General features: G+C 40.6%; 1 protein-coding gene across 4 annotated transcripts in view; it reads right to left on the bottom strand.

Moving 5' to 3' along the window:
* Window positions 1-1,371: 1,371 nt before the first annotated feature.
* PKHD1 (PKHD1 ciliary IPT domain containing fibrocystin/polyductin) overlaps window positions 1,372-13,184 on the bottom strand; it is a 288,369-nt gene continuing 276,556 nt past the window's right edge. For 3 of the 4 annotated variants that reach the window (XM_085218344.1, XM_085218343.1, XM_085218345.1), the window contains one exon: window positions 1,373-12,688. In XM_085218344.1, coding sequence (XP_085074470.1) covers window positions 12,276-12,688 — 413 coding nt within the window. In that variant the 3' untranslated portion in view covers window positions 1,373-12,275. Of the gene's footprint in view, window positions 12,689-13,184 lie in introns of all 4 variants that reach the window. The other variant, XM_085218346.1, reaches the window with a different exon arrangement.

Below are 13,184 nucleotides of genomic sequence, written 5' to 3'. Positions count from 1 at the left end.
TGCCAGATTTCCTTCCTGAGTGATTCCCTGAGTTGTAGCACTATATGTACAGAGTAGGTCCCTGTAGGGTTATAGAATCATGGAATGTTTTGAGTTGGAAGGGATCTTTAAGACCATCTAGTTCCAACCTCCTGCTATAAGGAACACCTCTCACTAGACCAGATGGCTCAACACCCCATCCAGCCTGGGTCAGTCCTACTTCTTTTCTCAGCAATAGTAATATTCTGCCACAATGCCCTTCATTCCAATCAAGTACCTTACATAAAAAGAAAAGGCCAGATAAGAAGAAACACTTCAGATTCCAGATTGTTTGTTTGTTTTGGGAAGAACTGAAACAATAAATTTCTGATTGGATGAAAAGCTGTTTAACATGGAGGGAAATAATTTGTCTGTGAACTGTTGGAAAAAAGTCAGTGTGCTCCAAAAAATTTTGATATATAGGCAAGCACTGACAGCTTGAGACATATGATTTTCAAAGAAAAAAAAATTAAAGCAAATGTGCATATACATTAATAATACTGGATATCAGAGGAACCTTAGAAATGAAATGCACATAGCATCACAAAGCTTTCTCTACTGGAAGATGTAAGTAATGTGGATGACAGGCAGGAAGACTGAACTGATGGTTAACTCTCTGGGAGCCAAGATGGCTATTTTATTTTTATTTTTATTTTTTCTGCCCTCTTTTTGTGTGCATATAAACAAACTGATGCCCTTAGTCTCCACTTGCGCTACTAACTCAAAGCCATGGTGCAAAACGTTATTTATATCTGGAGACCCAAGTTGAAGGAGCATCACTGGAAGAGTCAATGTGATTATAAAACAAATGGCACAAAGCCCTGACCTGAAGAATAAGCACAGGGAGGCATGTAGAATGCAATTCTTAGCATGATAGTGGCATCAGAAGGTCTTCGTGGGTTGGGAGTCATGTTGGTGTGAACTGAAGCACTGCGAGGTGCAAAGGATTTCTTCTATATGGTGACATAAAGGCAAAATGGTCGTTGTGAATATCTTGATCTGTCATCTTACAAATGGGAACCAGCAAGCCTTTGTAATGTACCATGGCCTATTGTGTGTAAAGAAAATGTCCACATTTTGAGCCCTCAGAGCTTTCATTTCTCAAAACGGTGTTCACTAGATGACTGCAGGCTGGAGCCGTGAATCCATTTTGCCTTATTTACATGAATTTTCCACAGAGTCCTTCAGAAGGTATCATACTTAGCACTTCCCAAAGGAAATTACGTGTATAAAATTCATGAGAAACAGTGCTTTCTCTAGAGCATTGGTAGACATCTCTCTATTATGCAATCCAGGAATATTATAAACCAATAAATAAACCTAAAGATGAAGGATATTTGCCTCACTGATCCTCAGAGGCGTGGGGAGCGAATGTATAGTGCTTTTGAAGGATAGTCTTAGTTTTCTGTTCTCTCTGAAACTTCCATGGTGGTTAAGATCAGAGTAGCACTAACGTAGCCTCTGCAGCAAGCGTAATTCAAGAATACGATTCCAGTAATATTAGGCAATATTACTGAGACTTATGTATCATATAGGATGTATAGATTGGAAAGACTCACTTGCATTAAGCCATTGAATTCCTTCTCTTCTCAATTTTTGGTTCATCTCCTAAGTCACAGAAAGGTCAGAGATCACCTGAAAAGTGAGCATATATCTGAGCTCAGGTTTTCCAGTCTTCTCATTGCAAATGCTCAGTGCAGAATATGTAGTACTTATAAACTTAACAAAAATGTAAGGAACTCAAAGTTGCATGTGTAGATTTAATTAACTCTCTTTTGCCTCACACTATGTAGGTCCACCACTGTTGGTACTCCATAGATTTGACAAGGAACTAAACTAAGCACATCTTCCCATCCCTGCAGACAGCCAAGGTCAGGCTGGATGGGCTCTGAGCACTGATGGAGCTGTGGGTGTCCCTGTTCAGTGCAGGGAGTGGGACAGATGGCCTTGAAGGGTTCCTTCCAACTGAAACCATCCTATGGTTCTATGATGAAATGGCTTTGGAAGGGGGCTTTGTAGCCAAAACTTCCCAATATTCAGCACAAACATAAACTGAAAATTAATCACATTTATCCTTTAAATTTCATCTAAACTTGGACATCCAGAGAATGAACCGTGGGCTTGGATGGTCTCTGGAATCAGACCAAAAGAGGCTGTTGTTACATCCATTATTTACCATTTTTTAGATTCACAGAATCAATAGAATCAATAATAGAATGGCTTGGGTTGGAAAAACTTGATGTGTCACATATCATAATAGAAACAGTATCAGAGGATTAAAATCACTTTTTTAATATCCTCTTGTGGTGTTTTTGTTTGTTTGTTTTGTTTGTTTGTTTGTTTTGCCATTCCCTGAGTCTCTGTCTCATTAGCCAGTTGGCTGATTAGCAGCTTTTAGATTACTTTTGGGTTTATAGGTGAAACATCACTAAAATATCATCTGAACAAAAACTGATCCCTTTGTGACCAGACTAAAAACAGAGAAGCTCAGCAGTGACTTCTGGGACAGACTGACCAGGGATATGGTGGAGTCACCATCCATGAAGGAGTTCAAGAAGAAGCTGTGGCACTGAGGACATGGTCAGTGGGCATGGTGGGGATGGGTTGGGATTGGACTGGATGATCTCAGTGTTTTTTTTTCAACCTTAGTGGTTCTATGGCTCTATGACTCTGTAAACATATTTTGAGCCTATCAGACGACTTTTCATCCATCATCTACTATTCCTCTAGGTTTGCAATGTAAAACATCATCATGCAGTAAGTCAGATGTCCCACAGTTTCCCATTGTTTTAGTAGTGTTATCTGTATTAAGTGAACACGTAACCTCAGCAGAAAAAAAACCCTACCAATGTAATTTGACAGAATCTATTTTCCACACACGTATGTTGAGAGGCATTCACTAGTTGTACCTCTCTTTCTGAGGATGGGGGATTTCTCTCTATGAAGGAAGAAAGTTTTCCACACTCCATACACCTGCAGCTCCAAATTCAAACGCCAATTGTCAATTCTTCTCCTGGAGCCGACTGCAGTCTGAAATGGCCCTGAAGTTATTTTATGCTTTGCTCCCTCCAAATCAAGACTGTCCTGTCTAGAAATCCAAGGAGGCCTTTCTCAGTCTCTATATAAATAATTCTTTCATACCGCCAACATTATTAGTCATAGTGTGCAATCGGTTCTGTATTAGAATAGTAAAGAAGCCCACTGGCGGTGTGAAATGACTGATCTCCGGTGTGGATGTATCTGGAGCACTGAGTCCCAACACCCACCTACCTTGAGGCACGGGAGAATTTAAGTTGGTGAGGCGGAGGAGGGATTGGTGATATTAGGGAAGCTGACAATTTGTGTGACGTGACAGCTCTGCTGCACAGACTGCACTTTTTCCTCCTTTAACCCTCAGCACCTTGCAAGTAAAACCAGTGTGGGTACGTTTATTATTTCTATTTCTGTATTTCTATTATGACTAAAATCACTACTCTTACTATTTTGTTTCAAGGATGGTTCCAGTGGCAATTGGGATGCCAGGATCGAACCACGCTTGGAAAATAATTATTTAGCAACAGCGTCGGTGCAGAGGACCCTGCAGCCCAAGTGGGCAGACTGGACTGCAGTATGGAGAAGCTGTATTAGCATTCTCATTTTGCTCATGAGGAGCTGAAGGGCAGAGACTTTAAATGAGTGGCCTAAGGTTGCAGAGGGGAATTGGTGGCAGGATGCAGACTTGAGCCGAGGACAGCTTTCCTCTCCAAAACAGGCTTAGATAACAAAAATGGTGTAGAGAATTTGTCCGAGGACAGATAGCCAAGGGAAATGGGTGCTTTTAATGGTGTTTTTTTTTCCCACTTGTTCCTGCTGCAAACTTTAGTGTGTTACTTAACTCTTCCCTGCTTCATGCATTCTGTCCCTGATTCATGGACCAGAGCACAGCTTCTCCTTCAAGACGGGTTGGAAAAACAGTGATTAGGGCTAGTGAGAGCCTACTATTTCCCTTTGAAGGAAAACTTTGAATTTAAAAAAGAATATAACAAGATAATTTTCCTTTAATTACAAATACTTTTCTTCAGAATTACTACAATTTTCTCCACTGCACAGACTTTTAGCTTCCTTGAATACATGTGCTGTGGGCAACTCTCGGACCTGCAAACTGAGAACATTGACTGACCTCATAATTAACACCTACTCGTATTGTATTTGTGCACTACACAGCCCTTTTTCCCATCAAAAATTGATCTTACAATGTGTTAGGAGCTGCTCAGTGAGGAGCGTGTGCTCTATCTAGGGATGCCAGGCTGGATGTGGCTCTGGGCAGCCTGGTCTTGTGGATGGCAACCCTGCACATAGCAGGGGGGTTGAAACTAGATGAGCATTGTGGTCCTTTTCAGCCCAGCCCATTCTATGATTCTTTAGGAAGACCACAAACAGATTCAACTGAAATGCCTGCTTGAGAAGATGAGAAGCCAGCATCTCATCTCAGCTATTCATGTAACCCCCACAGAGAGACAACCACTTCCAGAGGGTGATTCAGCCTATCCCGTGATGGCTGTATACGGGAAGTGAAGTGAAGTACCCTCTGGAGAGCATATCTGTCTCTATTGACTATATATGAAGAAGAACAAGATTAGAATAAACACTTTACTAGTAATAATTAGCAGCATGGAGTTCAGATGAAAATTAGGTCTTGGCTTTGGTCCTTCACCAAGTGCCTCAGACAGCAGCGATCCAGTGCTTCCACCACCACACACGCAGGCAAAGCACCAATTAATCACTGACTTTGATAAAACTATTCTGCAGTGTCACCTCCTGAAGGTACAGGGAGAGGAGGAGAATGAGTCATGTGTCCAGGCTTTATCTCACATCTATATTCTCTCCATCCTAATTTCCACCTCTACACAGCTTTATTAAATATAGATGTTTCCATACTGTCACCAACTGCAAAAAAATATTTACATTCAGTAACTCAAATCAACCTCGATTTTGCTCTTCAGAAAGAAGAATTAAAAGATTCTCTCAGTGAAAATTTAACCTCTTACCACACTCCACAAGTCTCACTCTTAAAGACACAGAGGCATTAGGACCCACAACTTCTGATCCTGTTCATTTGGGAACAGTGACTCAGTCTTCGGTTCATCATATAATCTACCATACAGTTTTAGATTAAACAAGTGGATGCTGTACCATCTTTGGACATGCTACTAAGCCCAGTGGTGGACACGAAGATAAAGATTCCCAGTGGGCAAGACTGAAATCGAGTCACAATTTATGCTTCAGCTCATCGTCATTGCTGGGTCTGAAAACAAGAAGAAAGCACAAGGCGTAACAGAATGAAATACAGCATCTTTCTCCCTGCAACACACATCTTTTCTCAGGGATTAAAATAGGGTTTGCATTTTAAATTTTCATTTACTAAACAGAAAAATATTTTACTAGGAGGGAATGGTATTAAGGAGAAATGATTCTCTCTGTGCCCTCAGGCCTGGCGAAGACAGGATTTGATTTGCTGTGTTAGGCTGGAATCTGGATTGATACACAGAGATGAGAAGGTGTTTAATAAAATTTACATTTCATTTTCTCACTTGACACCAGTCTCCTGTCACTCACCGAATGAAGGGAATACGACAAATAACTTTTGTCAGCACCTAGACACGGAGAGACAGTCAAGGGAGTGGGGGGAGAGGAGGGGTGGGTTATTTTTAACAGTGCTCCCTTTGATGGCTGCAAGACTTGGCATGTCTTGGGCACTGGCTTCATGTGTAATGTACTTTGCAAGGCAGAGGTGCAGCAGGAGTGAAGGTATGAATTAATTCAACCACACCTAACCCGTCGCTAGGGATGGACAAGTGACCTCCAGGGAAATGAATGAGGTAACCCACACCCACCCCAGCAGAGCATTTTGGCACATGCTCCGAGCTCAGCTCACATCTCATTTCTCTGACCAATGGCCCTGCGTGCATAGGGATTCACTGCATAAATCCAGAGGCAAAGAGCTCTTCTTCAAGAGGACTAAGTATATATTCTCCTCTTCTGCTCCTGTGGGGAACCCCTTATCTGTTCCTTCCTTCCCATGGGACTCTGACTTGAAGGAATAGGCTGGACATCTAGAAAAGCAAGATGGATGAGCATTTCTCCCCATTATTCACGCAACAAAACTTGGGAAATACACGGCAGTACTTTTAAAACAAAAGCCAAAATAATTTCTTTTTTACCCATAGGATACAAATAATTAAACGCTGTATTTTCATAAAACATTCAGGGAAAATGGGTCCATCCAAAATGCCATTTGGGGCAACCACCAGTCCCAGAAGTCTATTCTTGCTTAAGGTCAAATCCAAGGAATGTTCACATCATATTTCCTTTTCGGTCATATTTTTCCCCACATAACCAACACCAGCAGCCTCAGCATAAGTGTCTGGTCTGATCCAACATGGAAATTAAATAATTCCAAGGTTTATGAAGTTGCAATCCTCTGTCATGGCCTTTGTTCATAACTGCAAATGGAGCCAAGCTCATCAGCAATACAAACTTTTTCTCATTTATCTTATATTGTGAGAGAAAAAGCTTTGAACTGAAGCATGTAAGACAAACCTGACAGGATGTAATAGGGGCATATTAGAATAAAGCTATTTTCAGTGAGAGTGAAGAGAAAGGATCAAAAGATCAGACATTTTTTTCACACCATCCTCCATTTTGTTATGACTTCTGTGAGCTATATTTTTCACCTTGAGCATAAAATTAAGGATAAATTGAGTAGTTATATATATATATGCATATATATACATGCATATTTATATGTATATTTATGTATAGTATGCATATAGATATAATGTGTGTATGTATGCATTTATATGTACCACCAATTTTGCAGTGTTGTGTTTTCAATTTTTCTTTCCTATTCCTTTTCTACTTTTTGCTGGTCTCAATGTAAAATACAATAATGATAATTAAAAAAAAAAAAAGTAAAAAAGATAAAGAAAGCAAAAGTAGAGGGTAGACACCCCACTGATCATCCCTCCTCCAAAAGACATTTCAACCTCCATTACTAAATGCTTTATTTCACTCCTTTTACATACCAGAGAACTCACCATGCCAGGTCACTTTGCCAGTGAATTAGAAATACTGGAGTGATCCTGCAGCCTATCTGGGTCTCCCCATCGTCTTTTTACTGTTTTGTTTTCATAATAAATGGTCACTCAACTTTTCCCACATTTTTGGTCAGGCTCTTCCTGTCTGTACAAAGCTGGTATCACTTCAACTCTTGGCATATGCATAATGGTTGCAAAAAATTAAACTGAAAAATTCTGTAAGTCTGTATAATCAGTGAGTGCCTACCATTATATAGGTCCCTTCCAAGTCAGAATATTCTATGATTCTATGATTAGCTTTAGAGTGCTGCATCAGACAGCACTGCTGATAATGTTTTCTTTTACAGTTCCTAGTCCACTGGAGGATATTTTGTTTGTGTAATTCCACTCTCAATAAGGCTTTTTGCTGCAGAATCATCACTTTTTGAGGGAAGATTCACCTCCTTTCCTTGTCATTGTTACCTCTCATGTTATAGAAATAACTGCCATAATAAGTAGTTATAGCATATAGAGATGATGAAAGGGTTTATAATCCCATTGCTGTTATTTGGTTTCTCTCTCTCTCTCTCTTTTTTTTTTTAATTTTGTCTTAGGCACACAATTCCTTCAACCCAGTCTGTAATTAATTTCACTACATCACCAGTTATCTCCGCTCCCTAACCAGCCTTGTCATTTTAATTTTTCACAGACTTTCTCTTTTCTATCCATGTGCCTGTTCCTGTATCTTCATGAAGTCTCATCAACTCTGGCCCAAAGCCTTAGGCAAATTTGTCTGTAATGCACTCCTCTGCTTCAGACATAAGAGGAAAAAATACCACTTCCATAAAAGGGAAAAAAAATAAAAATAAAAATAAAACAAAGAATAATTTTGACAATAGCATTGTCTAGGAAGTCAGGAAATCCTGGAGAGCAAGGTTAAAAATAAGGCACCTTTTCAGCTACACTCTTATGTATAACAGTACAGTCTGAGTGGCATTGGACATGATGGGATTACAGAAAAAGGTGTCAAGCAGAGCGAGTGGAAACCCAAAACCCAGCAAATTCAATGAAATATTTGCTGTTAGCTGCAGCAGAGCCAAACTTTCCCAATTTCACTGACATTTAACATGACTGTCAAGAAAGAGTTCGGGTCTTGGAGGTCAAAGCCTCACCAGTCCTTCTCTAGCAGATTCCATCCCTTGCACTTTGCCTCAATGCAGGCCACATTAGAGCATATGTCTTCACCACAGCACGCCATTAGTCTGCTTCAAAAAGCTGAGACTGAGACAAAATCCTCCTGTCTTTTCACACCAGAAGATGGACGACGACAACTTAAAACAGGGAGCTCCTTTCATCTGAATCCCCTGCAGCTGGGCCAGAAGGCTTTCAGAATCTCAGGCCTATCAAGGCTCCCTGTTCCCTCATGGATAACCCACATGTCACGCTGTGGTTTCTCATCTGTCTCCTTCCACCACTTCCCTACCCCATTCCACCTTCACCACGTTTTTCAGACTGCCTTCATATCAAGGGATATTTGGGCATTCAACCTTATCCATAAACAGCCATCATACAGAGGTGGAAACTGCTGTTGGCCCAGTCTTAGGAAAAAGATTAAGGACAACTCCAGAATGTCAACATTAAGGGTCTTGGGCAAAATCACCAAAAGCACTGATCAGACTCTTCAGCAGGGTCTATTGTGATAGGACATGGGAAATGGTTTCAATCTAAAAGAGGGGAGATTTAGACTTGATATAGGGAAGAAGATAATAATAATTATGGCAACGAGGCACTGGCCTGAGCAGTAGTGGATGCCGTGTCCTGGAGACACCCAAGGTCAGCCTGGATGGAGCTCTGAGCACTGATGGAGCTACGGGTGTCCCTGCTCACTGCAGGGAGTAGAAAACAGATGACCTTTAAGGGTCCCTTCAACTCAAATAATTCTGTGATTCTACATTGCTGGGGCAGCTCAGCAATGTCTGTGCAGCTAGCCATGTGTTCCCTGTAAGTCTGTTTTGCCTTTGCCTGTCCAGATGGTAAAGTTCTCAAAACAAGTCTGCTTCTGCCTCAGACACAGAGAAGCAGGATTCAATTTCAACCAGGTATTTTTGCTATTAGTCTAAGAGCAGCTATTTATAGAAAAGATACAACCTCCTTTATAAGCGTGCTTTTCAACCACTATTTAACATCATATTTCTTTCATGATCACCATGATGATTTCCTTCCCACACACACGACTGTTCAAATTTCTTATTTATTCAGGGCTCACTTTGTGTTTGCACTGAATTCTCATCACATTCTCTTCACTTTTTCCCCACTTGTTTCCCATGCTCCACCACTCACTCAATTAATGCACAGTGGTGCAGGAAACTGAGATCAACCATACTGCAATTAAATGTTATTTACCCCTGCTTACTCCATTAGAGGTCTAGACATGCAAGACATTACTTATTCTGCAAACAAAGTTTTGATAAATGCTAGGATTATGAATTAAAGGATTAATCAAAGCCCTTAACTCTTTCCAATATGTCCTCTTTTTCCCCCAAAGAAGGCTCCGCTGTATAGTTTCTGCATATCATTTATATTCAATATTATCTGGATATCATTTGCATAAATTCTGACATTTCTACTGATATGTTATTTGCTTTCACTCTGCTTGGATGTGATAGAGTCATCTAGCAGGAGTCGAACTACCTGAGGAGTGCAGGGTTCAGGTGTTGGAGGAACTGTATTTCTGCAGAGAGGAAAAGATCTTCTACCATGTGAAAGTAAAGCTGGGTGTCAGCTGTGGAGGAAAGGAAGGACCTTTAACTCATGTCACCAAGCCTGGACATTACTGCAAGGTGAACCTTATTTGGACTGTTAACCATGAGGGACCTACCATGTTGATACACATAAGAGAATATTTTGATCTCTGCAGAAGAAGTTAGAAGAAACTCCTGGTCCTCCTCCATGGAAGAGGTCAGAACGGCTGATATATTGCATGGAACATAAGGCCCTCATCCTCAGCAGTCTTGAGCCAGAGAAGCTCCAGCACAAACAGCCAGGTGCCTGGCTCAGCCTGGAATTCCTCTGATTTTACCTCAAAATGATTCTTATAAACTCAATATAGCACAGCGCCCTATACTCATGGATCAACCTGTGATGATCTGATATGGAGAACATTGCTTTAATATAGCAGCTCTCTTCCAGCAGAGACATCAGAAAGACACCATAATCATTTATGGGTCGAAAAGATCCCAAAATACAACTAAAGTGAGAGTTGTCTGAATGGAACTGAAATAAAAGTTGGCAGACAAGTCAGATATTATTTGCAGTTTAATTGGTTCAATTATTGCCTCTTTGATCAGAATGAAAGAGCAACAGAGGTTCTTTTCCAGCAGCACAGACACTATGCACCCTTTCAGCTCAGGCCTTCTTGAATTCTCACACTGTAACAGAAGGACAAGAGAGAAAGGTATTATTTGTTCTTTTGTCACTTATATCTGTCAGGTTGAGGTTCATCTAACCAATGTACATGTCATGTACATCCTGATATGAACTACTCATGGGTAGATTGGAGATGCTTTTAGAGTCAAACAACTCATCCAAAAAAGGAAATCTAAATGAAATCAAAAAGATCTCACATTACAAAGCCATGATTTCAAGAGGATCAGTGCCTTGAGTATAGGATTTACTTCTATTAGTGGGAAGTGTGGGTGGGATCATATATGTGCATCAGTCCTCATGGCTGTGCTGGCACTGATGGACAAAAAGAGGATAAGGATCAGGGATCAAGCACTGCTCTGCTGTTGCCAGGCTGATCCAGTTAGAACTTACCCACAAAACGCCCAGAAAAATCACAGTTTGGGAGCTTGTACAGATGAAGAGCATCCTCAATAAATGAGGAAGTTTTTCCATTTTGGCTGAACCAATGGGTAGTAGGGTCTGATAACTGCAGCTGAGCGTTCTCTATGTCTCCAAAGACATAATCTGTTTTCTCATTAACCTTCTACATCCTGTTCACATTTTAAGCATCAGGCAGGTCCATATCTTCACCCTCCAACTCAGACTCAAGGTACATGTACTTTACAACAAGGGAATGTGAATTTTTGCACACACTGGGGCTCCCTTTAGGTTAATGATCTAGAATAAGACTTTCATCCCCAGAGAACTGAGTAGCTCACCAAGCAGTACCTGCATCTTAGTTCTATACATTTGAAGCCTGGTTTATTCTTCAAATCAAGGTTTCAAGGTATTCTTCAAATCAAGAATCTCACCTTCTTCCTAAATAAGTATTTTTCTTACAGAGAAGTATACATTTTTTCTCATGCTATCAGGGCATATTGTAACCAAGAAGTTTATGGTACAGAGAGAGTATAATAAAGTTCCTCATCTTCCAGCTCAGTAAACCAAAGCACAGAGGAATTCTCAGAGCAGCTGAAGCACATCAGTATTATTATTATCACTCATAAACAGTTCTGTTCATAACAAGTCAGTGATTTAAAGGTGTTAGAAAATAATGGTATGGTGGAGAGATAACACAAAACACAAACCACTGCAATTTCAAAAAAAAACCCAAACAAAACAAATATTCTTAAGCACAGATTTAAATAGGGAAACATGGAAGTCACAGTGAAACTGAACAGTTGCTTATTTGTTTTTTCCTCAGAAAAAGGAGAAGATTTATGCACATACTGAAATTCTTTGAGAGGGAAGATCAGAAGAAATTCTTATATATGCATATGTATGGGTAAACACTCCAATCAATATTGCTCTAGCTACTAAGACTACATCAGTGTGAGCACATTAATGTGAGGTTGTGGGTGTGGAAACTCCCCCACCTGCAGTGCTGAATTGCTTGGTAATCTCTGAATGCCTTTGGCCTGACCCAGCTAGCACTCCTCCAAACAAGTCTTAAAGACTGAGTTTCAGGGTATCAGAAGCCAAGGACTATTCTCAACAGGTTATTTGTCTGCATCTAGTTTTTATGGAAGCTAAGAGAGCTTCGAGGTCCCTTCAAACCCAAGCCACTCTACAATTCAATGATTCAATGATTCTATGGCTCTATGATTAGTAGCCTAGACATAGCCATGGTCCCCCAGTTGGCAGTGGAGCAATTTCACAGGTTCATTTGTACATCCACAACATAACACTCCAGCTTTTTGTGCCAGTATGTGCACTCCTCCAACCACAGAGACAAAACAAAACAGTTTCACAGTGACCTCAAGAAAGGCAAAGCTTGCTTGGCCATTGCTCCACTGCCTGACATGACTTCTGATATCCCTCTGCTGCCGCTCCCATAGCAATCTGCTCTCTGACCTCCTCCTGAGGGCTGCACATTGCATCCAAATTCCCTCTTTCCACATTCACACAGCCATCAGGAGTCTGTGGGACATCCTTCTGGGCCGAGCACCCCAGGATAGATGCCTGTTGGAGCTCCATAGAGTCCCCAGGAGTTGTTCCTCCACAAGGCTGTTGGTGATTGCCACCTTTCCCAGCTGAAGAGAAGATATCTCTGTTACTTGTCTTTCTCTGTAGGGCATTTGCCTTTCTCACTGGCGTGGCTTCACACAGCTGTGGGCTCAGCTCCTTCCCTTGTCCCATCTCATGTCTCACTGCTCCAGTCTCTTCCACTTCTGTAAAAGCAAAAAGCGTTTGTGCTCCACAGTAATTCTTAAACCCTAATTTCATATTCCTGATCCTCCCGTTCTTTTACTGCATGTTAAAGGCATTATTAAAAACAAGCAAACAAACAGAGGTCATTCTGGGGAGCAATCATTTCAAGTGGCCACAAATTTCATGCTGTCAAAAGTAAGTTTTCAAACCCAATACCCATATGTTGCTTCCACAAATAAAGCAACCATAGAGTTGCATAAAGCAACCATAGAGCTCTTTGTTCTTATCGACACACAAACACCTCCTGCAACATTTTCTAATGATTATAAAATATTATGATAAAGGATCAGTAATAAAATGTATAGAATACAGATCATTAATTAGCTATTTTTGTAGTGCTTATTTTTTATACTGCTAATACTGAAAATAATTGTAATATTACACAATCCATCCAATTTCTATGAATAAAGCTATAGGAGATCTTTTCATTTTCAACATTGCCCTACGCAGGGCAGA

This window comes from Meleagris gallopavo, chromosome 2 (genome assembly GCF_905368555.1).
Source record: "Meleagris gallopavo chromosome 2, MGAL_WU_HG_1.1, whole genome shotgun sequence".
Lineage (NCBI taxonomy): Eukaryota > Metazoa > Chordata > Aves > Galliformes > Phasianidae > Meleagris > Meleagris gallopavo.
Note: the sequence above shows the minus strand (reverse complement) of the source record. Positions and strands in the feature narration are given on the sequence as shown.